Here is a 27147-nt window from a genome sequence, read left to right as displayed (position 1 = left end):
AAGACCTTTTTAATTGTTTCCATTTCAATCTTTGTTCAATAATAATTCCTGTTTACAGAAGAAACTAAAACCTCAATATCAGGGGGCGTAACTCCGCTAGAGAATAACAAGTGTGGTGGTCAGTTCCGCTTCCCTCACGACTGCTCACCCTCCAACGGCAGCTGCGCGTACCTCGCCACGTGGGAGTACCTCGGCCTCAAGAGGGGCAAGGATAAAGTGAGGTTCACCATCAAGACCAAGGAGAGCAAGTACTGGACAGGAATTGGGTTCAGTAAGGACAAGAAAATGGTGAGACTTAAAAAAATCTAATAAAATGTATAGTTAGTAAGAAGACTCTGTGGTCTTGTGGTGTTCTTCTATCGAGTGAGTTCTGAGGTAGATTACCAACTCCATCAAACCTGGTGTCAGGGTTGCTATTGAACCGCCAAAGACCCCTGTCATGGCTCATGTAACGACTACTAACATCAGTAAGTAGTAACCGGGACCAAGGGCTTAACATGCCTACCAAAGCACGGATCGTCTTACTTTCGGATTAGCCTGTATTGTCCTAACCAAACTAGGGATCTGATTGATTTTTGTGATATGTCCCCACCGGAAGTCGAACTGGCGACCTCCGAATTGTGATTCCATTGCTCATCTACTGAATCACAGAGGTCTTTATTTTTGTGTGTTTTTTGTATTATTTAGTGTTAGGATAAGGCCTCTCGCCTTTAGAAAGTTCGCTGAAGATTATGTGTACAATAAAGAATCACTCAAGATATGCTAGGAGTGGGTTATTCTGAGGCGGACCCAGTTAATTGAGCAGGTGGTTCTGCCCATATAACAGATGGCGCTTATCATTCAACGCAGATAGCCTAGAACGTGCTAACGAAGTTTTCACAGCGCGACAAATATATTTATAACACCAAAAAAGCGTGTGCAAAGACGTGCTAAAGCGGCACATGAAAAAGTGCGGCATTGAGCCATGTCAGTGGGAAAATCTAGCCGCTAATCGCCCGGAATGGAGAGCTTTGGTTCACACCAAAGTTCATGAATTTGAACATCGACGGCGCTTAGAGCTTGACGCCAAGCGCGATGAATTGAAAGCCCGACCGCCTACGGCGATCAATTATGCATATTTAAATGGTGTACTCACATGCCCACTATGTGCGAGGATCTTTTCCAACAAGATTGGCTATATAAGCCACATGCGAGCACATGAACGTCGGAGTTGAAGCAGTCGCCGTAGCCGAAATCGGCTGGATCACATCATCATCATAACACCAAAATCATCTCTTCACAGTCGCAAACAGACGCAATAATCGGCTGGGTGGACCCTCGTTCCAACCGCCCCTTCATCATGAACACGTGGGTCAGCGGCTACTCGGCGCCCAAGCTGGACCCGAACCAGCACATCACGGCGGCTTCTGGCAGCCTCATTGACGGGCTCACCACGCTCAGCTTCCTCAGGAGCAGAGATACTGGAGAATCACGGGTGAGTAGTTCACTTGGAGCGACCACTAGATGGCGGTGTACGAAATTAAAACGCGCTTTTAATATAAACTTAAGTAGTACTAGAATTAGTCGCTAGATGGCGTTGACCCAAACACGTCGTTTCTGGAGAATGTAGTGCTGGAGTCGTAGTGATGTGCGTAGTTACCTAAAACGCGCTAATGAAATTCGTTCCTCTTGTAAGAGAGTATTAGACTAGAGCTGGTTTGTTATGTTCTAATCCATGTGATATGTTCTGACGGTATTACTCTTATGTCCAGGACCTAGCGTTCACGGACGACCAGTGCCTGTACATGATGTTCATCACCCAAGGCGGAGGCTTCGACGCGGTCAACAAACGCACCAGCAAACACCTGACTACCCCCATAGTGACCGAGGAGAAGATATGCATCAAGGCTTGCGGCCCGGGTAAGATTGGCTTGTATTCAAATTACAAAAAGGTTGCCTGGAAGAGACTGCTGCTTAGTAGGGGTAGAAACTACTTCAAAAAATACCGTAATTCATTGGTATAAGAAAAACCAGGTATGCTCAATCCTATGACAAGCCGCCATTGCTAGCCCTTTAATGACGTAAGTGTTACCATTAAATTGGTATCTCCAACATTCCAAGGACGTATTTATTACTGAAAATTAAGTGAATTACTGACTAATGTATTTAATTTCTATTACTTGTCACAAAATCATTAAAACTGTAATTATATCTTTTACTAAAGTTCAAAATTTCCTTGCAAAGTAAATTAAAAACGTGGGTCGTGGGTAATTTATTTTTTACGAAATGGCAACCCAGGGTGGGATGACGTCAGCTGGGCTAACTTTGAAATGTTAGCTGTCACTTTTAAATATATCTGGTTTTCTTATACCATGGACCTAACCTCATCATCATCAATTTAAGAGCCACGCTCTTGTCGGTGCAGCACTCTCCATAACCTACCCTACCTAACCTACTAGACGGGAAATTCCACTTGATATCAACTCAGAATCATGGTCTGAATCATCCCCCTCAGTATTCGTTACGATGTAATACTTTGCTTCACGTTCCTCTTTGTCGCACTAATTGGGTAAATATCAAAATGTGCCAAGTTTGGTGGCGAACTGTCATATAGAAAGAAAAGAAAGAAAGAAAGAAAATATTTATTTCCATATTGGACGCCACATTTACAAACTTACATTACAGGAAATAAAAAAAAATAGAACAAAAAAAAAAAACAAAGACAAGAAGACAAATAATACAGACATTAAATACACAATGGAGGCGCCCAAAATAAAAAAAGGATCTCCCTCAGCATAATGCCGTGACACGTGCTTAGCACGGGCCGCGGCGCTGGTATTATGGGAGACCTATCGAACGTGAGCCACGGACACACCAAACGTGAAAAATTGGGGAAATTGGGAATTAAAAAATTCCTTTTTCATGTCGGAACCGAGGATCCTCTGGGATCTTTTTCATGTCGGAACCCAATTTTTCACGAAAAAATAATATGAAATTTCGCCACCAAACCTGAAATTTTGAGATTCACCCAATTATAGAAACAATAGCTTGGCAGCATACCTGGTTATCTTATACCATGCGTAATTCAACCACCTCTCCTCAGAACCTACAGAAGAAGAACTATCCACCGAGCCAACCATCCCTGGCGAGACAGCATACACCATGCTGATCCGCATAACAGGGTTGGCAGACAGCTTCAAGCCGCCGGCGCCAGGCAGTAAGGAGTTCGATGACCTCAGCCAGCAGGTGGCCGATGCCATGAGGCAGGAGATCGGGGGCACTAAGGGATTCCACGGTCTGCAAGTTAACGGGTTTATGCAGTGAGTATTTATATACTACTAGCTTTTGCCCGCGGCTTCACTTGCGTTAAATTCACTAGCTTCCTTCCTTGGCAAATGCGAAAAGTTCCATATAAAATTTCACCCCTTCTTTGAAGGGCTTGGGGGCAGATTTTCACAAAAAAAATGATGCACGATTTTTTTTGTTGCTCACAAAATAGCGCGTATACATACCAATTTTTAGCTTTCTACCTTGAAAATTGCGGAATGCTTCATACAAATTTTCAGTTTTCCGACAGGAAAATCCACTTGATATCAACTCAGAATCATAGTCTGAATCTTCCCCCCTCAGTATTCGATACGAGGTGACTAACACACTGTATATATTTTTTTTATTTCCAGAAACGAAACAAAATCCATCATTGCGGAACTGACCCTGAAGTCCATCGATTCCAATCTCATCGAAGGTTCAAGTGCCCGCTCGCTGGACGGCGCCGGACAATCAGACGACGCGGACAAGTGGGTGCGCGTGGTGCGGGACACGCTGGCCAAGGGGCGCGTCGCGCACTTGAACGTCGACCCGGAGTTCTTGTTGCTTGAACCTCAGAGTTGTAAGTATCTGTTGTTTGATTATCAAGGCATCTGTGGCTTGAGCATTTGGCTCACGATCTTCCAAGTCCTAAGTTAGAATTTCTGGAGGAGCATTTTCGAAGATCAAAAGTGGGTTACCAATTGTCATAGGGCTTTAAAAATTAACTTCATCTAGGATTATCAAAGAAGACTAACTTCACACCGGTTTAATTCCAAGCATAACTATATTATAGCGGTGTGAAGTTAGATACAGTTACTGTCTTTCCTGAGGGAGTCTAATAGTAAAGAAACTGAAATTATACAATTAGTCTTTAGGCTTCTTCAACCTAATATGTGAATCACTTGGTGCCACAATTTTTATGTGCCACCAATTTGATGTGCTACTGATTTTGATGTGCCAATGATTTTGATGCTTATTGATTTTGATGTGCCATTAATTTGATGTACCACTAATTTGATGTGCTACTGATTTTAATGTGCCACTAATTTTGATGTGCCACTAATTTGATGTGCTACTGATTTTGATGTGCCACTAATTTGATGTGCTACTGAATTTGATGTGCTACTGATATTGATGTGCTACTGATTTTTATGTGCTAGTGATTTTGATGTGCTACTGATTTTGATGTGCTACTGATTTTGATGTGCCACTGATTTGATGTGCTACTAATTTGATGTGCCACTGATTTTGATGTGCCACTTATTTTGATGTGCCACTGATTTTGATGTGCCGCTGATTTTGATGTGCCAGTGATTTTGATGTGCCACTGATTTTGATGTGCCGCTTATTTTAATGTGCCACTGATTTTGATGCGGATTGATGTTGATGAACTACTGTCATTGGTCAATATTCGTGCTTGAACCAGTATCATATTAAAGAAGTAAGATCGAATGTCTTTTAAAAACTAAACCCCATTGATTATCTATTGTATCTAGAAATTTCGACCGCAAGAGGATCTTTATTAATCTGTATACTTTCTTCGCAGTGCTATCCACCCGCCCGGTGGACACCTCGGAAGGCAACGCGCGTACCTTCTTCGGCCTGGCCGAGACCAAGCTGTACGTGGTGGTGGGCTGCGTGGCCGCGCTCGTGCTGGTGGCGCTGCTGCAGGCCGCATGCACGCTGTACAGGAGCCGCGGCGGCCAGCGGGGGAAGGTCCGTCTGCTAATACTACCTTATATTCAACCTCTGATGCCAAGCCGCCCGTGGTCTCATCGGCGAACGTAGGATTACGACTCCTAAGGTTGATGGTTCGAATCCCGGCAATCTGTGTCTTGATTTTAAATCTGTTTTTGATATTATTTCGATTATACAATTTTCAGATAATCATATCCTTCCTCTCACATACCTGAGAATCTCATATTCCTGATTTTAATCATAGACTTAGTAGCGGGCAGAAATTCTAAATCTATGGTTTTAGTTATCATTATCCTTCTTAAATGTCATCTCTATGGCATCGGCTTTTTGGCGGGAAACGGGAACGGGACAGTTGCTTTCTTCATTGAATAATCTAAATAATTAATACGAAGTGGTGTTTTGTGGTTAATGATCGAAGTTAGTCGGGAGACATTCGCGAGTGTTATTTATTATATCAGAGTATTCAATAAACAAAGTGTATCTGCCTATTTTCGCTTCGTGCCAAGAAGCCGCTTCATAACTCGAAAGTTTATGCGGACTTTTGAGTTAATTCGTCTGGGGTTCGGAGTAGGAGTCTACTCCGAGGGCGGGGGCTTAGATTTCATCATCATCACCTTTCATCATTTCATTAATCATCAAGGAAAAAAAATACCTAAGACATGGCTGTATGGGCATAGTTCCCTTTGCCTTACCCTTCGGAGAAAACCAAAACAAAAAAAAATCTCTATGGCATCTATAATCAAAGGAACATACGATCACGCTGATTTCCCGTTGAAATAGGTAGAATAGACACCACCAATTTACAAGATCCTGGCACACCGCTTTCATCAAAGTCTTCATCCATACTCGCCGGTTTATGGTACTCTCGACCTAACCATTTTTTAGACATCCCATAATTTTGTATCATCTTTTTTAAAAAGCTAAACTAGAATAGATATATATATTTCATAACTAAACAGATCAATGACCCTTACAACGAACACCCTTCCCAGGACCAGCTGATCCCCAACGCAGCGTGGAAGGACTACTCAACAGCGAACACCAACTACGCGTTTGAACCTTTCGAGAACGATGACAAGTATAACTCCACCACATCCACCGCTCCACTCCGGGAGCGGCCCCCCTCCACCCCCGCCCGCCCCACCAACCCACCCCCGCCGAGGCCTGGCAGTGCTGGAGCAGCCAGGAACGGGAAGCCTGTTAATGGTGAGTCATTAAAAAAAAGTGATAAATTCGTGTCCGAGGTGCTCGTGCACCGAGGGTTCCCGAGGCTTTGACTTTACCGTTGGAAAACTATTGTCTCTATACATCGAATCGCCATTAGTTTACCAACCGCAATTAAGTTTGTCATCGCAAAACCATATTTTCTTGTAATTGAACAACAAATTAACGATTTTTTCCTTTACTTGTGCTGTACCTTTAATAAAAACCGTGTTGCGTCGATTTTGTTAAAAACTTGTTTAACTGAATTCTGCATTTTTAAAGTCATCAAAAGTTTTCATTCAAAAAACCTCATATTCGAAAATATATCGTATTTTGGATTATTGTATTAAATGAGAAAACGATGCGAGTTTTACAAATTAAAATTCGAAGAAAACAAAACGATTCATACGATATTTTTTAGTATTCCATTTTAAAATGGCTACAGAAAAACAATTAAATGGCCAGTATTATTTTTCGATCTTGGATATAAAAACTTTTTGCCTTTTGACAATTCTATTTTTAAATTCTATTTCTATCGTTGTCGTCTAAAAATTAAAAGTAAAAAGTTCAAATTTAAATTTAGAGTGGGCGGGAATAGTGTTTTATATTTTTTTTCTTCCCGCTTATTTGTATGACAGTAATGTCGTACTTTCAGCGCCTTTTCAAAAAAGGAACAAGGCACTTTCCGAGTAGACTGTGCGGTGATCTGTCGTTCTCAGGAATGTTCCCAAAGTGAGAATGTCCTTGTTGTAAAAACTTTTCAATAGTAATGGCACTGGCTGCTTTTTTGAAATTGTTATTTCTTGTTGGCTCACCACCTATCGCGTTGGTCTTACAGAAAGCTCAATGGGGGACATAGTTCATCTTGCGAAGGAAATACTTTTGAGTACGGTCACGAGTACTAATATGTATACACTTTGAAACCATGTCACATTAACTTTTTTGACAAATTAAATCATAAAGCTCATTAAATGTCAAATATGATAGTGCGACAGGGTTCTAAAGTGGGTGTTTGCTCATGACTGTACATGTACACCATTGGGATAGAGTCGTGGGCTTTAGTTATGTCATTTCTTGTGCTCTGATCTTATCTGCCTAAAGGCTAGGTAATAAATAGAGATCCGGGATCCCGGAATTGTCGAAAAAACATCCCGGGAATTTCGGTGGCAAAGTTCCGGACTCCCGGGATTGTTAATGTAACATCCGGAAAACCCGGAATCAAAAAGAGTTTCGGGATTTAAATTTGTAGTAATAAACGTCTTTTTACATAATTTATGCGTTTTTTTTTTTGCGGGAATGTTCCCACTTTGGGAACAGCACATCACATAGTAGATGTAGTATAAAGTATTTGTTATGTTCCCCAGGCAACAAGCCGATGAACGGCAGCAAGCTGACCGGCGCCGCCCCCGCCGCGGCGGGCGGGCGGCCGCGGGCGCCCAACAGCGCGGCGCAGTACTACCACGACACGCGCTCGCTGCAGCGCCCGCGGGCGCAGCTGGGGTGAGGCGCCCCATATCATACCACATTGCCTCTCACTCTACACGTACATCGCACCACGCCTGTATCCCTGAAAGCCTATGTTACACCTCTGTATGTAGTGTATGCAGGAGGATCATCAAAGGGAGGATTTTTTGCCCATATACCCACTCCTCGCCAGCTATGTTTAAGTCCCATGTAATGGGGAACGAGCTTATTTACCGGGCGCATATCCTGGTATCCACGTGATATGAATATGACCGAGACACTAAAATTCCCCCCGTCGCGTGATTTTCTGCCCTCCCTTATGGGAAATATAGGCATGCATTGTCTATCTGTTCGTGATATGCTTAATATTCCTCACGAGATATAAAAGTTTTGTCGAATAGTATATAATGATGCTCCATTATTTCTGTCTACCCTGCAAGAGACAAGAGAGTAGCGTGTACTTCTAAACTGTAATATTTGTAATCATTATTCAGTATTTACTACTATAAAGTGTATAATTATCAACATATATATATTTTTAATCTTCAAATAATTATTATTACATATTGAAACGAATAAAAAAGTAAAAATATAATATTTGGAGGATGTACCTATTGCGTAAAAGGGTTAAATAGTGCCAATTCAATAGCTCGCCTATTTCACGGTATTGCTCAAGCGACCGTGTGGCCTAATGGATAAGGCGTCGGACTTCGGATCCGAAGATTGCAGGTTCGAGTCCTGTCACGGTCGAATGTTATCTTTTTGTCTTTTTTGTTTTTGTGAAAAGACGTTTTGTTATTTATATTATTTTATTATTTAATATGCATAATAAAACACATATTATCATATTTTAAATATTTTGCCTCCTTTATACGTTTGCAAGCAGATTTTTTATAAGCATTTTTTCTTTATTAATATAAAATCATTACCTGACCTTACAATAAATAATAATAAATGTCATTTCACATTATTATTATTTATTTATTTATCTAGGTACTTACTAATGATAATAGGTAATGCACCAAACACTATTAATTACGTATATACCATGCATACTTACCTACTTGTATTCGTAACTCATGCTCGATTCGACATCACTATTGGGGTGGGCAGGCAAACCAGACAGTGATCAAGACAAAACAATAATATTGATCAATAAAAATATAAAAATAAAAATAATTTAGTAAATATAAAAATAGTTTTTAGTAGTTGATTTTTTTCAATTAATTTCATTCAGGGTTAAAATGGAGACCATAATTGACAACATTTCATTTTTACTAAGGTGCCTTAAATCGAAAACCATTTCGAGATATTTCTATGATTTACACAAAACACATTTTTTCAGATTTTTTAATTCAGTAATAATAGAAATATATTGAAAAATCCACGAGGTCAGAAGAGGAAGGCATAATAAGTTCAGACCTTTACATAAAAATTATAAAAAAAGTAAATGTCATACATAACATGACACTTTGTTTGCGACTTGTTTTAAATACGCATGCAAAGGTACATTACATTATACTGCCTTCATTCTATCAATGGCAGAATCCAATTTTCAAAAAATATTTTTTGTAACTTCTAGTGGAAAAATCTTGAAAAGAAAAAATACGTGTCTTCTATTTAAACAAGTACTTTCGAAATAGCACAAAAAAACCACGGCTTAAAAATTTGAAATGTTGTCAATTGTTTCACCTAGATTGAAATTAGCGTTCCTATTTCGAAGTTATGTTAATAACAATTTGTTGTGATTTTTCAAAAGGCGCTTTCGTGGCTTTCAACATAAGGCGACGTTATATAAGTTTTTGCATGTGTATGTATCATTATTATCATTAATTCAAGAGCCACGCTCTTGTCGGTGTAGTATTCTCCATGCTACTTTTTTAGGGAAAAATGGGGCGGTGGTTTCCCTCTTGCCTTCCGCCCCGCAGTACTCTGTCTGACGCGAGTAGGACGGCGCCCAGAGTAGTCTATTTCAAAGCCGTACCAGGACCCTGTCCTCCGCCTCTGAATAGTACTGACAGTTACTGCTGCCCTCTGGTTCCAGGTTACAGTCCCTGAGACTTGCCCCTTCCGTCCTGCATTGTTGTACCGCAGTTAAACCCCAAATTCCTTCTTCCAGCTACACCGGCCGACCAGAGCGCGCAACGTACTCCTTGCCTCGGGGAGCACGGGGCGAGCCACCAGGCCTCTCAGCGCAGCCAGACTTCTACTTCATGCCTTCACAGCGCAAATACGAAGGTGAAGTTGTCAGGGTATTCGTCGATTACAGGGGCAGGGATGACGGTAACGATTGGAGTAACGAGTGGGACGGGGTTAACGATGGCCTTAGGGTTAACGACGACCGTAGGGGTAACGATGACCGTAGGGGTACCGGTGACCGTAGGGGTACCGGTGACCGTAGGGGTAAACATGACCGAGGTAAAGGTGATTGGGGTAAAAGTGATTGGCGTGGGAGGGATGAGCTTAATTAAGAAGTAGTAAGAAGTGTTAGGAAATAGTTCTGGACTAAGGTGGGGATTGAAAAAGTTTTATGTGACAATAAAGTTTAAAAAAGCTTTAAGTATATTTAGTCCAGTAATATTTAGAACTGTGCCAGTAAATAAAATACAAATTTTAATATTTTTTTATGTACTTTAGGGACTTGTTTTTAGACTGTTACGTTTGGATTCACGCAAAAATTGTGTTATTATTTTTCATGTTTTATGCCGAGGTGATAACGTAATATTAACAATAATAAATATTAATGTTTATGTAGTTAGTTAATTTTGATGTTATGCTAGATTTACACAAAAAGTCCTGTTGTAAAATACAGTTTTTTTTATAGTTATGGTTTTTATATCGCCTTTCTTCCACTTTAAGTAATAAAAAAATCAATTTCATACTTGTCTTAAGTTTTAGCCACGATTTTTTAAATTAAAGATATCTTTGCTTAAATCACAATCTCACCTGGTTAAAATAAATTTGAATTATTACGACTTCAGTCAAAAAGTCAAAAGAGATTTATTGCAAGTCGTGAGCTTATGTTAAAAAGAAACTGCATTTTCAAAAGGCGCGTTGTAAAGGGACGCTCACAGTTGCTTGTATGGGCAAAACACCCGGGTTTAAACCCAGTACTTAGGTAAACACCCGAAGAACCAAAACACCCAGTTTGTGAGTTCGTACGGGTTTTACCCAAGCATCTGGTTTAATTTAAACACATCAATATCGGTTACCATAATCGGTTGTTTGTCGGGTTTAAACCCGGTGGAATGCCTATTAGCGATGGGCGTTATTAACCATAACTGGTTATATATGCAGTTACGAGCTCGAACAGTGATCACTCGTTTTCCACTACAACAAAAACTAGTGATATTCATAACGCCATTTAAACGATCGAAATAGGCATCAGTCTTCAATAACTCTTTTAATCACAACGCCATAAAGTTAAATCGAATTCACTCTTATGTTTAAGGCATAGCGTCGATGTTTGGCTACTTTCACTACTCACGCAAAATCACTGGTTTTACAATATTCGTAATGACAAGATGAAAACGACGTTTTACATTGACCACCTTACACATAGCTTTGACAACGTAAAGGAGTAAAACGAGTAATGTAAAACGCGCCTAAAAAAAAGGATCGCAACAAAATCGATCCTTTCGTGTATTAAATGAAACACGAGCGTAAGTGTGAATGAAACAAGTATATGTTTTACTGATACACGATACGTGTGCGTGAAGAAGAATTAAGTTATACTGCTACCTAACCAAACGATTTTACGTTACAATTATCACGTTTGCTTCAGAACGTTGTGAAAATAACTAGTTATAAAAATCACTAGTTAAGAAACTAGTTATTGGAAATCACATAACGCTTACGTTACGTTATCTCAAAAACCGATAACGACCCATCGCTAATGCCTATAAAATTCGAAGTAGTTTGCTTCTAGCTTCACACTAATGTTTGAATTCGCACTCGCTTGTTTCGCAGCTAACTTCAGTAGATAGACGAGTAGTTTGATGGTTTTGGCGTATCCAGTGTACTTTGGACGTCCTGATATTGGCGTTTTCTAAGTAATTAGAAACTGATTTTTATTTATGTACTTATGGGTTTTTGAAAGTCTGTTATATCTACAGATATTAATTGTATTTTCTTTATTTTTTAATTTTTAACAGATCTATAAGAATAAAATACGGTCCACAAAAAATATACCAATGCGCTATTGCTATACTTTTTATTTTTAAAGTTTTTGGCAACGAAATTACGTAAAAAACACTTTCAAAAGTTCACTCATATTTTTTTATTGCCCAAGCGGTTTCTAACTATTTTAAGATAAATAACGCCTGAGCTTGTGTTTTCTTATTTAATATTAGCTTGTAAACTGGGTGTAATATAAGTAGGTTATGTAGTTTCTAATGCATTCTTTTTTAGACAACGCCCTGAGCTCGCGGCTACTTGATTACCTTCATACAGGGTGTTAGTGACATCGTATTGAATACTGAGGGGGATAATTCAGCTAAAAATCGAAATTCTGAGTTAAAAAGTGGAATTTTCCATCGAAAAAGTAAGGAATTGAAAATAATAATAAAAAATAAATAATACATTAAATCTGTTTATTACAAATTGAAATAAAATATTATCTGAATATAATATGGTTATGATAAAAAAAAAACACAAAAAACATGAATTTTGCGACTGAAAATTCCACTTGATATTAACTCTATCAGTATTGGTATGGTGTCACTAACACCTTATATTTAAAGATTTTGTAATAAAACTTAATTATGAAAATAACAGCTCTATTTTCTAACAATAAAAGTAGTATTTGCGAACTAAGTTGGCTTTTACCTTGTTAATGGACTATAGTTAAAATGCTTTTTATTAAGATTAATTTTATTGTAGGTACTTACTTATGAGATAACAATGTAAATAAAATATATAAACATAATTTGATGCCTATTTAGTGTAAAAAAATGTGATAGGTAATATTATATGTACGCGGCGTGGGTGTGGTGGATTATACTCATTTTCTTATATTTACTAATAGTTTATAAAATATTTTTTTGAGTCATATTCAAAAGTTAAATTTTATTTCGTCTTTCGAACGTTTTGGAACTTATAATGTAATTTTTTTTACAGATTTTTGAACGAGACTTCGGAGTTTGATTCCGAATATTATTAGTTACCAACAGATTAAAAAATACTTTTTTACACCGATCAAATGTACCTTTTAAGACTTTTTGCACATTTTTTCTTTTTAATTTTACTTCCAAACCAGATCTAGTCTCATGTCACAGTTTTAAAAAATAAGTTAATATTTTCACATCTTTTTTTTAAATAATGTAATTATTTTCATAGAAAAATACTATTGTAAATATTAAATGTTTATTTTAAATATTCTATTTCCGCTGTATATTTTGCAGTAAATATAAATAGGTTTAAATTAAATTATGCAGGTGTGTTCGCTTCTTTTTGTATTTTTTTAAAATATATCAAAGAGTGTGAAAAAACACAAAAAGATAGACATGCCATAATGTAAGAAATAATCACAAAATTATTTTTAGGGAAAATTATTTTTATATTATAATTTTAGACTAAGATTAGTTTGGCGATTATCACATAGGATGATAGGTAGGAGACATGTTATATTTTATTACTTACTTTTATTTAATTTTTAACTGTAAAAAAACATTCCAAATAGTTACTAAAAATTGTATTAGATAAAATCACTTGAGATTTTAAAACCTTGTACTTATTGAATTTTATTCATTCATTATCATCATCTTCCTAGAGTTTTCACAGGGCCCGCCTTTACCTTGAAGATTTGACAGGTACAGTTTTTTTTATAGAAGCGACTGCCTGTCTGACCGCTACACGATCGGTCACACACTTCCGAAACACATCTCGGGAATGTGGGTTTCCTCACGATGTTTTCATGATGTTGATGTTTTCATGATTGACTTTTTAATTATTAATATTCATAATAGTATACACCAAATAGTTGTACTTATATGTAAACTATAGAAAAGACAAGAATATTCAAATCTAACGAAGGTAATTGAATTTATTTATATAAAGTAAAAAAGTAACAAATTAATATTGTATTTTATATTTCGTATGTATTTATAACCGGACCTAAGACTACAGAATAAAAATACTTATTATATTTTCATGGCATTGTTTTATTTCACAAAATAAACGCTTATTTTGAATACCTCAGCATTTCAGCAGCCCTAGCTGTAGGTATGTAAAGTGCTATACATCGTATTACAAATTACTTCTTTTTAAATTATAGATTGGTTCCTAGTCCGATAAAAGTAAAGTAATAAACATTTTTTTAGTAATTTTATATATTTTCTCATATCCGATTGGTTTGTGGTTTGTCTTGAACAGTAATGCGTGTTTAGGAACGTAAATTCGTAACGTCAAACTAGCTTCAAACAAAATGACATAAGTAGGGTTGTGCATAAACATACTAGGTACCAAAAACGACGAATACGAATAATAGGATATATTATTTATTGGGTGTTTATTAAAATGGTGCTGAATGTAAAATTAACAGTACTGTATCTTTTGCAATTCTTAATGACCGTGTAAAAAAGTTATCAAAATAAAGACTAAATTATAAATGGCGTGACATATTATTAGCAACCATTGGCCTTTTAAGTACCAAAAAATAATAGGCCAGAGATATTAAAAATAAAACATATTACTTAAGTACTTGCTAATCGCTATCTTACACGAGGCTACCAGAGTACCCGAGTAACTACAATTACTAACTGGCCAGTAATTAGGGACTTTCCAAGCCACGTTCCCTAATAAAATATAGATGGTAAATTGTACTGTATTCATGTGTTATGTCTGATTGTTGAAATTTTAGTTCTATGCAATAAAGTATATTTGATTTGATTTGATGGCGTTGCTGGATCGCGCTAACTGTTACTTAGTAACAGACAACAGTAGCAGTGACAAACGAAATACACGATCGAACGCACAACACTGGCTGAAAGTATTTTTTGCAGTGTTCTGTTGTCGTCAATTTTGTTTTTGTTGATAAAAAAATAAGATAACAGTCGATTATTAACAATAATGTGATTAAATAAGTGGAACTTTGACGTTAATATATTCCTTGTAATTGTAAATTCATTCAGTCATTTAGTTGTTCGATTACGAAATAGTCGTGCTGTAAATTGCATTTAATATTTTCAAGGACTAAGCTAAGGAATAAAGAATATAAACAAGTTTTTAAAATATTATTACGTGATTATCGCCTTACTTATTTTTGGAGGGAAATAATATTTTTACTTTTTAAACATGGATGTTAAGACAACGAAAAGTGTGAAAGTAATTCCTAAACAGTAAGTAGATTCATTTATTATATCATATATTTATTTTATATACATATAATCACGCCCATATCCCTATCGAATTGAGCAGAGTCAGTATTTTGACAAGCTTTATTTTTATTGTATTTAAATGTTTATTGCTATTGGCAACTGAGGCTCATAAAATATACATTTACCGTAACCTAATAATACATGCAATATAAAACCTTAGAATAATCAAACTATTTAGGGAATTTGTTGATCTTCTTCACACCCTGAGGTGTCGGAACACTGCTCCTTGAGGTCAGGAGGCCACACAGAGCAGCTGTATGTCTTACAGTAGATTCTATAAATGTCTGGATACTTTTTGTTGTTTCTACCCCGCTTTTTAACTTAACTAGGTATATTATTTAATTGGCAATAGATTCTTCCCCTATTACATGGGACATAAACATAGCTGGCGAGGAGTGGGTGTATACATATACTATACACCTCTGCCTATTCCTTCGGGTATGCAGGGGTGATGCTATGTTTTGTTATGTTAATAATTATAAACTTATAACTTTTAAGTTGACTGTGTATACTTTGCTATACAGTACAATGGCTGGTTTGACTGGTTTCCTATTTTGTTGCATAAAATTTTATGTCATAAATTTGCATAAAAGGCAAGACATAAAAGGCATTAGGCATAACTATTAACACATAATATAATAAAGCATAAACACTTTAACCTCGTAACGCCCGGATTTCCAGACACAATAGTTAAACAATGGGATTTGGATTTTAAAAGACATGTGGGCCTTACGACCTTAAGCATAAATTCATACCTATTTAAATAAACATGTTGGCTGGTTGGCGGCCTAGAGGTGGCCCAAGGGCCACCCCACCGCACCCTGACCTACTATTACACTATGGTATCCAAATTAAGTTCTCTTTTTAGGATATAAAATCTTTTTTAAATAGGTATTCATGTATTTTTTCGTGTCTGCTTTCAGAGTGTTTGCTGAGTTGCCACAGACTTATACGCTATCTCCAGAACAACATAAATTCTACCATGACAATGGATATCTGGTCATAAAAAAACTGATAGATTTCGCATCCCTGTATAGTTATAAGTAAGTATTCATATTTAAAAAAACCACCATCCCCCTGTTTCGTTTTTCACAGGGTTTGCTTACCTCACCTGAAGATTTGACAGGTCTGGTTTTTTACAGAAGTGAAAACCAGCCCAATACAGGTTAGATCACATACCTCCGAAAATGCATTTCTCGGGAATGTGGGTTTCCTCACGATGTTTTTCTTCATCACTGAGTAAGTGATAATCATTTATGATCCAAACATGAATTCGAAAACAAATTGGACAATCATTGGTTTACGCCTGTGCTGGATGCGAACCTGCGACGGCGTTCTGCCAACTGGGCTACAACTTCACTGGGCTTCATTTTTTTTATCTAATTTTTTTCCAGGCTTGAGCTACTCTTGGTGGTTATGCCAGCCTCATAGTTTAGAGCGTTTAATGATGATCAAATCATCAATTTACAAAAGAACACCATTACAACAATACACCATGCTGTTCAGGGATTGTTATTCCTAAGAGACAGAGTACAGTGTTTATACAGGGTGTTAGTGACATCGTAACGAATACTCAGGGGGATGATTCAGGCCATGATTCTGAGTTAATATCAAGTGGAATTTTTCGTCGCAAAATTCATGCTTTTTTTTTAGTTTTTTTAAATTATTTTCAATGATATACTTTTGCGATGAAAAATTCCACTTGATATTAACTCAGAATAATCAGCTGAATCATCCCCCTCAGTATTCGTTACGATGTCACTTACACCCCGTACAAGTACATACGGTAGCCATACAGGTAGGTATGGGTGTTAGTGACACCGTAACGAATATTGAGGGGGATGATTCAGACCATAATTCTGAGTTGATATCAAGTGGAATTTCCTGTCAAAAAATGCATGAATTTTTTTGTGTTTTTTTTAATTATTTTCCTATCCATACTTTTGCGACGGAAAATTCCACTTGATATCAACTCAGAATCATGGTCTGAATCATCCCTCAAGTTTTCGTTACGATGTCACTAACACCCTGTATACAAGCCTTGTCGCTACGGACACTGGATCTGCCAAGAGGCACCCAATCTCTCCTCCATGTAGATTTTGGTGGAATAACGGCTTCATATTCAAATTAAAAAACAATTTTAGTTATTTAAGAAGGAAATTTATTGACCAACTATTATAGACGGCGATACGGCTCACCATCACATTGGTCTAACAGAAAGCTCTGTGAGGTGTGGGTGTTTACATTAATTATTGTTTATCCAGGCAGCGCTTCATCCAAATAAGCAAAGGTGTAGTGGACAGAGGGAACATCACGGTTGTCAAGGAACCCTCTTTGTTTGCCAAGGGACTGAAGGGCGAAGACCTAATTAATAAAGTAAGTTATCATTATGCTTGACTAAGTACCTACTTACTAGCTTTCCACTCACATATTTGTCCGCGTGGGTTTCCGTTATCGGCGGCAGTGGCGTCCTTAGCAAAATACGAGTATTTAGGTGGTAGGAGACTTCAAAATATAGTTTTTTCGATTAGTTTGCGGGCCACCGAAATATATTGTGCCCAGGTTTTTCTTGCAGCTTCTTTTCCCCGGCTATACAGGTTGTGAGAAGCTGCAGTAGTTTTAGGCGGATGAGACGTTCGTTATGTAAAAATTGACGATCCAAAGTGTACATGTTACCTACTGAATAAAGATATTTTTGAATTTGAATATCTAATTAAATCTTTTTAAAATGTCTTTTACGTCCACCCGTTAAATGTATGAGTTTTATATGGCCGCTAAGCACGTGATAGTAATTTATGATCGAAACATGAACTCGAAAACAAATTCGACAATCATTGGTTAAGGCTTGTGCTGGATTCGAACCTGCGGCCTCAAAGTAGCAAGCGTTCTACCAACTGGGCTACCACAGCTATTAACAAAAAAAAGAACACCTTGCAATAGACAAGCTAATTGCAATCCAGGTCTTCTATCATGTGGGTTGTGACGTGGATTACCAACCTCAGCAACCCTGGTGTCAGAGATATTATTGAGCCGCCAAAAGCCTCTGACATGGCTCATGTAACGATTACTGACTTACTTCAGTAAATAGTAACCGGGATCAACGATTTAACGTGCCTTCCGAAGCACGGATCATCTTTCTTCCGGACAAACAGGTGATCAGCCTGTAATGTCCTAACCACACTACGGATCACAAAGTGATTTTTGTGATGTGTCCCCGCCGGGATTCGAACCCGGGACCTCCGGATCGTGAGCCCAATGGTCAACCACTGGACCACGGAGGCCGTTACAATTGCAACTCAATTCAGACTCAATTCTGCAAATCACCTGGAATTAATTTAATTGAATAAAAAGATTTTATTGGAGAAAATCACGTCACAATGCGATTTTTTAAAAAGGTGCCTCATCATCATCAGCCTATTAACGTCCCCACGGCACGGGCCTTCCCTGTGGATGGATAGGGAGATCGGACCTTAAACCATTACGCGGGCCCAGTGCGGATTGATGGTTATTAACGACTGCTAATGCAGCCGGGACCAACCGCTTAATGTGCCTTCCGAAGCACGGAGGAGCTCGAGATGAAAACTTTTTTTTGTGGTCACCCATCCTATGACCGGCCTTTGCGAAAGTTGCTTTACTTCAACAATCGCAGACCGAGCGCGTTAACCGCTGCGCCACCGAGTTCCCAAAAAGGTGCCTAAGTGGTTTTTATTAAATGGCGAAGATATACAGAATTACTTTTGCGTTTATAACGTTAGTAAGGATGTTATTGTATTTAATTAATTTATCGCCAACTGCAAAGATAAAGGAATGAAGTGTTTAATAATATTTATATTGTTATGTTTGTCGAATCTGTGTGGTTGGTACTGCCTGAGTCAATGATAAAGTAGCTATATCTTTATTCAATAGATCGGCCTCTGTGGTCCAGTGGTTGAGCGTTGTACTCACGATCCGGAGGCCCCGGGTTTGAATCCCGGTGGGGATATATCACAAAAATCACTTTGTGATCCCTAGTTTGGTAAGGACATTACAGGCTGATCACCTGATTGTCCGAAAGTAAGATGATCCGTGCTTCGGAAGGCACGTTAAGTCGTTGGTCCCGGTTAAGTGAGTAATCGTTACATGAGCCATGTCAGGGGCCTTTGGCCGCTCAATCATAACCCTGACACCAGGGTTGTTGAGGCTGTATTCCACCTCACAACCCATACGATAAGAAGAAGATTTAATAGATAACATAGTAACACTTTGAATCGTCTTATTTTTCTTTATCTATTATTATTTATTGTATGGTAAAGACCTGAGTACGTGTACGTACACATTATGTTCTAATTTTCATCCTAATTGGTCAAGTGGTTTAGTCGTGAAGAGGTAACAGACAGACAGTGTTACTTTTGCATTCATAAAATTAAAGTATGGTTAATTTGCACACAATAGGATACACAAAAAAAAACACAATAAAAAGAAAAAAATAGCATTTTAAGATTTACGTGAATTTACTTAGGTATACAAGTTTATATACCTGCATATATGACAGGAGATAAATAATTATGGTAATTATGAGGACGATATCAGGTCCAAGGTTCAAGCTCGATTGTGTATTATTAAATGATGTTGTGGTTTCGATACAAGTGTGTACGTGAAGTCACGACCGTATCCCTATTTGGGTGGGCAGAGCCATCAGGCAACCGTCAGGAAAAACCTGTCTGGTGAAAATGTTGTGCTTGGTACCAGATTTATCAAAAATCAGAATCATACAATACAATACAAATACACTTTATTGCACCAAAATAAAAAGAAATAATTACAAAAAGTCTCTTAACTAAGTACATGGAAAATGGCGGCCTTATCGCTTAAAGCGATTTCTTCCAGACAACTATAAGATGAGGCAAAATGTAAAAAAAATCAGACAAATCAAAATCATCCAATCAAATCAATCATATTATATTATTATACAATGTAATTATCATAGATAAACTTGTTGATGGTCAATTTAACATTTTTGAATCTACGTCATTTCGCAAGGTGTTATGGCTGAGGAGAATAGAATAGAATATGTTTATTTATAAAAAAAAAACTTAAACATGTATTATCTCGTGGCCAGATCGTAGAATTGATCATATCATGATGTACATACATACATACATAAACTCACGCCCGTAATCCCTAATGGGGTGGGCAGAGCCACAAGTAATCAAAGACAACTTGCAGCCACTGTTGATACGAAGTCCAAAGATGGATATGATGAACCTTATGATGATAAGGGATCAGCCTATCGCCCGTAACATTAGTCCATCATGTTAGAGGACACATGATGATGTGCATGATGTGATTTCATGATGTGCTTGATCATTTACTAACTGGCCTACCACGGCTAGTAAAATTATAATATTTTATCGTACATTTTAGAATAACAAAACTCTGACTACCCCAATTGGGAATATAGGCGTGAGTTTATGCTATATATTTTTCTTTTACAGCTACAAGACATCCTATTCGACGATGTTTTCGCCCAGTACATAGAGAATCCTGCCTTACTTCACGTCGTGTGCCAACTGGTGGGGGCAGACACACAATACAACTTACCTCCCGGGGTAAAGAGTGATCTGGTAAGCAAATAAACGATGTTATTACTCTTCTATCGTTTGGGTTGTGTGGTGGATAACCAACCTCATCAACCCTGGTGTCAGGGTAATTATTGAGCCGCCAAACCCTAATTCATGAAACGACTGCTTACTTACATCAGTAAGTAGTAACCGGGACCAACGGCTGAACGAACCTTCCGACGCACGGACCATCTTACTTTTGGACAATAAGGGGGGTTAAAATGGCCACATCGAAGCAATTCGTTTAAGAAAGCAATATTGCTATTTGACATTTGTTTGCATTGCGCACTTACTTTTATATGCGCAAATGTCAAATTGCAATATTGCTTTCTTAGATGAATTGCTTTGATGTGGCCATTTGAACCCCCCAGGTGAGCCTGTAATCTCCTAACCAGACTAGAGATCATAAAGTAATTTTTGTAATATTTCCCTACCGGGATTCAAACCTGGGACCTGTAGAAAAATATCATTCTTACCGTAAGTGCGAGCGAGACACGGCCCACGCGATCTCCACTTGATATTAACTCAGAATCATGAGTATGACCATTTATTGGCATAACAATTACAAGAATTGTGTTCGAAATACTGAAATATAATGGTAGAAAATAAGTTTAACAAGCAATCAAAAAATTAATGAACTTAATAAAAGGAGAAACTGGCTGACTGACATATCAACGCACAGCCTAAACGGCTAAACGTAGGCACTTGAAATTTGGAAGAGACCTAGCTTAGGTACCGTAGAGGTGCACTAAGAAAGGAATTCCCGAAATTCTCACGGGAACGGGAATTAGCGGGAAAATCCTTTTGTAAGAAAAATCTAAACCAATTAAGTTAGACGCTTGAAATTTGGCATGCAGGCACCTTAGTAAACTTAAAGCTTAGTTGTTACAGGATATTGCAAAATTCCCAAGGGAACGGGAGTTAGCGGGAAAAAACCTTTGTATGAAAAAATCTGAACCGCGTAAGATACGAGTAGATGTTTTCAATCTAGCATGCATGCATACCTTAGTAAATATAAAGTTTAGTTATGGCTGTATTTTGAAAAATGGGAGTTAGCGGGAAAAAAATGTATGAAAAAATCTAAATTGCATAAGAAATTTGACATGCACTCCCACACACACAAAGATCTCTCTTTTATAACACGCCACGCGGACGAAGTAGCGTGCAAAAGCTAGTATACCTAAGATAAAATTGGTCTTAATCATCCCCCTCACGTATAGAAAATTCAATCGAAACAAGATCTAACTCTGTCATGAATCCGCAACTCTTAGGAGTTAAAAGGCCATATCGAAGCAAATCATCTGAAAAATCTATATCGCTAGTTGACAAAAGTATGGAACGTTTTTAATTTAATAATACACTACAATTTTTAGGAGAAGCTCGGTGGCGCAGCGGTAAACGCGCTCGGTCTGCGATTGTTGAAGTAAAGCAACTTTCACAAAGGCCGGTCATAGGATGGGTGACCACAAAAAAAGTTTTCATCTCGAGCTCCTCCGTGCTTCGGAAGGCACGTTAAGCCGTTGGTCCCGGCTGCATTAGCAGTTGTTAATAACTACCAATCCGCACTGAGCCCGCGTGGTGGTTTAAGGCCCGATCTCCCTATCCATCCATAGGGAAGGCCCGTGCCCCAGCAGTGGGGACGTTAATGGGCTGATGATGATGACTACAATTTTCATTAATTTTCCGACAGGAAATTCCACTTGACATCTACTCAGAATCATGGCCTGAATCGTCCATCAAAGTTTTAGTTGCGATGTTACTAACACCTTGTATATCAACAGAAGTATGGCGACAACATCAGGGCGATGCATAGCATGTTCATCAACAAGCCTCCGGGCACCGGCCGCCATCCGCCGCATCAGGTAACAACAACACACACTCGCACGCATGCATTTTCCCGACCAAGTAGTTAATGCCATTTGCGGTAAATCTACAATAAAATGTCGTCAAGAAAATAGCTCAATAGGCGACTTTTGTGTATGTTTATTTAAAAAAAAAACACAAAAATCAAAACCTGAGGTAGACACAAGTCGACGAGATTTTTCTCCTGTCGGTTTTTGCGGCAATGTTTGACAAGAATTACGTTGAATAAATGATTCTGATTCTAATTAAAACAAACTTTTTTAATTACAAAAAATAATTAAAGAGCATTGGAAAAACCAAAATGGTTTCATTATTTACTTTTTGCAGGTAAAACCGTAAAAACGCTTGACCTCTGGTTTATAAGGTGATACGGTGATCACGACCGTAACAAATACTGAGAGGGGGGTTCAGTTCATGATTTTGCCTACTTCCACAGTCTAATGTCGTACGGCATCTTGCTGTGGGGTCATGCTGCATATATATTAACAGCATTTTTGTTCTGCAAAAGCGAGCCATTCGGGCGATTTACAAATTGGGACCCAAGATGTCACTTAGAAATAAATTTAAAGAAATTAATATTTTAACTTTGGCATCACAATATATCTTTGAAAACTTAATATATGTAAAAAACATATAGGATTATTTGCAAAAAATAGCGATCGGCACATTGTTAATACCAGGAATAAAAATAAACCTGCTTTACAAGTCAGTCGATTACATAAGATTACTAAATCTTTTAAGGGGCAATGTATAAGTTTTTACAATAAGATTCCCATTGACATTCAGAATTTGCCTTTCAACTGTTTTAAGACAGTAGTTAAACAAAAACTTTACAAAAAAGGTTATTATAAAGTTAGTGATTATTTAGAAGATATGAATGCATGGGATTAACTGTCTGAGAACTGATATTAGGCAGCTCAATTACTCAATTGTATAACAATATTTTATGTTTATTTTTATTTTTTTAAAGAACGTCTTGGGCCCTGTGCCGAGGTTTTTCTTGCAGCTTCTTTTCCCCGGCTATACAGGTTGTGAGAAGCTGCAGTAGTTTTAGGCGGATGAGACGTTCGTTATGTAAAATTGACGTTATATATTTCAGGATCTGTACTACTTCCCGTTCCGGCCCGCGCATAAGATCGTAGCGTCGTGGACGGCCGTGGACGCCGTGACCCGGGACAACGGGTGCTTGTACGTGGTGCCGGGCTCGCACCACCAGGGGCTTATACACGCCCACGGCAACCTGGAGGTAAGGCAGCACCGTGTGGCTCCTGGTAACACATCTCCCCGCATCTCTCTCCTGGTGATACATCTGCCAATGGCAGGGTCCGCTTGCAGCGACTGCCTGCCTGACCTTCCAACCTGCGAAGGGAACACCAGCCCAATACAAGTTCAGTCACATACCTCCGAAAATGCATTTCTCGGGAACGTGGGTTTCCTCACGATGTTTTGTTGTGTTGTTGTTTTACCAGAAATATGTTTATTTTTCCATCTCACTTCATTCATTAAATCTAAGATAAAGTATCTTGGTACATTATTAGAAAAAAGGCCATCTGTGTCTCAAAAATCAAAATTCCAAAATTCGAATCATGGTACGCCATCTATCGGATACTTTATTTACGTACCCAGTAGACTAGGTTACCGACTACATCTTAGTCTTAGTAGAATATCAAGAACTGCAGTAGATTTCTTCATTCAACAATTGTTTATTGTTTACCACAGGACTCGAACAAGTTGTACCACGGCATCATATCTGAGCTGGTGGTGGCTCCGGTCCAGTCCCGGATACACCTGGAAATGTCGCCCGGGGATACTGTCTTCTTCCACCCCCTGCTGGTGCATGGCTCCGGGCCCAATGTTACTAAGGTATTTATTTATTGTTACATTCATTTGCACCTGATGTAATTATGATGAAAATGAGTTAATTTAATAGGAACTTAATGCAATATTGACATTTTAAGCCGAATATCATCGTTTACCTTTAAAGGTAGCTCCATTTAGGGCCTTTGTGGGACTATCTGCTCTAGTGGCCATACTTCTGGAATTCCCATTCTCTGTTGTCTAAAGGACACACTTGCCGAGTCTCAAGCCAACGTGAGATACAGTGGAAGGATGCATGATTACAAACACCCCAGGCTACTGTGCACTCCTCATTGGTAGCAGGTGCCTGGTTAGCTTGGCACCCTAAGCACAGGTCCATTATCAAATCAAATCAAATATACTTTATTGCACAGAACTAGAATTCTGCGGCAATCATTATATGATTGCCGCAGATCGCGCAGTTATCCACAACGATTATTCAAGCCCAAAGAGCGACAGCATTTCACTTTTTAACTTCAAATCTCTTTTTGTCACCTTTTCCACTACTTCATCGACATCCATGGCATTTTTTTTACCTTGGCCCGAAACTTGCCCGAAGGCATTGACGAGGCCTAAGATGGAGCTCCCAGAAGGTGCCTGTTCACACTGGCCTTGAAAGCACCCGAGTTATATGCATTCGGAAATACAGAAGACAGTAGAGTATTCAATCAATCAATCATACCACTCCTTACTTCACATATTTTTTCAAGATACCTTATTTTTTAGACCTAAAATGAATAAAAATTTTACTGTACAGTCATGAGCAATATAATGTACCCACTTTAGGACTCTGTCGCACCAACATATTTGACATTTAGTGAGACTTACAGTTCAATTTGTCAAAAAAGTTAATGTGACATGGTACCAAAGTGTATACATATTAATGCTCGTGACCGTACACAATTTATTTGACGGAAGGACGCGTAAACCTCAAACAATGTATAAAAATATTTCCAGAACTACCGCAAGTCGATTTCGTGTCACTACGCGAACAGCGAGTGCCACTACGTGGACGTGGCTGGCTCCGTGCAGCAACACATCGCTGATGAAATAGAAGCTGAAGCAAGGAGGAGGGGCTTCCATATCAACTTCCAGGTAAAACCAGCTCTATTTTATACAGGGTGCTATTGACATTTATTTATTTTATTTGGATAGCTTACTTATTAAATCATATATTTGGAGCATTGCACTCTATGGAAATGAAACGTGGACTATGACACAGAGACAGAGAGAGGTTGGAAGCGTTTGAGATGTGGTGTTGGCGAAGGATGGAGGGTATAAGCTGGACTGAAATGGTGTCAAATGAAAAAGTGCTGGAAAGAGTTGAAGAAAAGAGAACCATATTGAAGACTAGAGAACCGGAGAGGAAATATAATGGGTAGGTCTATGGCTAAAAATAGCTGCGTCTTGCTGCAGCTTGATTTTTTTACAGCTTCAAGGGACTGCAGACATAAGTATTTAGATGTTAATTACAACAGACGGACAGACGGTTGGACAACAAAGTGATTCTATTAAGGTTAAATTTTTCCTTTTGAGGTTTGGAACCCTAAAAAGTGTCCTTATGCTCGGGTTAGCTAGTCTACTAATTTTTTTTTTACAGGATTCCTTCCGCTACAGAAGCAAGCAAGTCATGGGAGTGAAGTCAAACTTGTAAGCACTCATCATCCCCCTAGCATTATCCCGTTTCACTCAGGGTCCGTTTACTTAACCTGTAGATATGACAGGTCCGGTTTTTTACGAGAAAGCGACTGCCTGTCTGACCTTCCAACCCGCTAAGGGATAACCAGCAATACAGGTTAGGTCACATACCTCCGAAAATGCATTTCTCGGGAATGTGGGTTTCCTCACGACGTTTTCCTTCACCCTTCTCTTCCTCTCCTTGTTTTTGATGTTTTGTTTCGTTTTATGTTTTTGTTTCTTTTCAAACTTGTTGTTGCACTATAAATGATTAAAACTGTGAATGATTAAAGTTGACTATTGTCAGAAATATATCTTGTTTAAAACCTAAGCTAAAATATATAATTATAATGGTGTAGATTCCAGTACACATCGTCTGAATTTATTTTAAGTTATACCTGTCATTTTCTTATCCACTGAAAAGGAAAGGGACGGGTAATCGACAGGCATAAAATTTATGGAACACACGTCATTTTCGGGCAGCAATTTAAAAAAAATAATCGTCAGAATTAAGTTGACAGCACACGTCAAACTGGTTGAATATCAGCGGGATGCCTATTTTATTCGCCCGGGTTATTCATTCATTTTAAAATTAACTGAATAAAAAATTAAGTGAATTACTGACTGATGTATTTTATTACTATTACTTGTCACATATATAAAAATAATTAAAACTGTAAGTAAATCTTTTACTAAAAATACAAAATTTCCTTGCAAAGTAAATATTGGTTAAAACATTGGTCGTGGGTAATTTGTTTTTTACAAAATGGCAACTCAGGGCCTGTCTTGAAATGTTAGCTGTCACTTGTGATCGATTATCTTGGGCTTAGCACCGTAAGCACGCGACTCTTTCTCGCCGCGACAGAGATCATCTGTCTCTTTCTGTGCAGTACTGTGAGAGAGTGACGGGTGACGTATGTCGAGGCGAGAAAGAGTCGCGCGCTTACGGTGCTAAGCCTTTTTTTTTTTTTTTTTTGGTAACGAAGGGGAAATCCTCATGGATACCTCGCCACCCGGGGGAGTGACGAGGTTATGTCGGACTCTTACCGACTAAAACCCCTCCGATGGCCCTCTGCTGCGCATGTCGGGAAGCTCCGGGATCTCTAGCGAACGCACCGGTG

At 38.3% G+C, this 27147-nt stretch overlaps 2 protein-coding genes and 1 non-coding gene across 9 annotated transcripts in view; all 3 read left to right on the top strand.

The window, feature by feature from the left end:
• LOC126377502 (uncharacterized) overlaps positions 1-13804 on the top strand; it is a 104922-nt gene extending 91118 nt beyond the window's left edge. For 4 of the 6 annotated variants that reach the window (XM_050025241.1, XM_050025244.1, XM_050025242.1 and 1 more), the window contains 9 exons: positions 59-288; positions 1283-1474; positions 1752-1899; positions 3083-3299; positions 3660-3868; positions 4835-5004; positions 5979-6192; positions 7554-7689; positions 9773-13804. In XM_050025241.1, coding sequence (XP_049881198.1) covers positions 59-288; positions 1283-1474; positions 1752-1899; positions 3083-3299; positions 3660-3868; positions 4835-5004; positions 5979-6192; positions 7554-7689; positions 9773-10124 — 1868 coding nt within the window. In that variant the 3' untranslated portion in view covers positions 10125-13804. The remainder of the gene's footprint in view (positions 1-58; positions 289-1282; positions 1475-1751; positions 1900-3082; positions 3300-3659; positions 3869-4834; positions 5005-5978; positions 6193-7553; positions 7690-9772) is intronic. The other 2 variants (XR_007567867.1, XM_050025243.1) reach the window with 2 other exon arrangements.
• On the top strand, positions 8331-8403 carry Trnar-ucg (transfer RNA arginine (anticodon UCG)). Its single transcript has one exon. It is a non-coding gene; the product is annotated as a tRNA-Arg (tRNA).
• An 820-nt stretch (positions 13805-14624) lies between the features above and the next one.
• The window catches only part of LOC126377581 (probable phytanoyl-CoA dioxygenase), a 103516-nt gene continuing 90993 nt past the window's right edge, over positions 14625-27147 (top strand). The window contains exons 1-9 of one of the 2 annotated variants that reach the window (XR_007567869.1): positions 14625-14990; positions 15953-16072; positions 17294-17405; positions 20504-20632; positions 22411-22491; positions 23592-23738; positions 24212-24355; positions 25307-25444; positions 25950-26110. Coding sequence is in view for 1 of the 2 variants with exons in the window: in XM_050025391.1 (XP_049881348.1) it covers positions 14947-14990; positions 15953-16072; positions 17294-17405; positions 20504-20632; positions 22411-22491; positions 23592-23738; positions 24212-24355; positions 25307-25444; positions 25950-26003 (969 nt within the window). In the remaining variant the exon portion in view is untranslated. Of the gene's footprint in view, positions 14991-15952; positions 16073-17293; positions 17406-20503; positions 20633-22410; positions 22492-23591; positions 23739-24211; positions 24356-25306; positions 25445-25949; positions 26339-27147 lie in introns of those variants that run through there. The other variant, XM_050025391.1, reaches the window with a different exon arrangement.

This window comes from Pectinophora gossypiella, chromosome 23 (genome assembly GCF_024362695.1).
Source record: "Pectinophora gossypiella chromosome 23, ilPecGoss1.1, whole genome shotgun sequence".
Lineage (NCBI taxonomy): Eukaryota > Metazoa > Arthropoda > Insecta > Lepidoptera > Gelechiidae > Pectinophora > Pectinophora gossypiella.
This window is presented reverse-complemented; position numbering and strand designations above follow the sequence as displayed.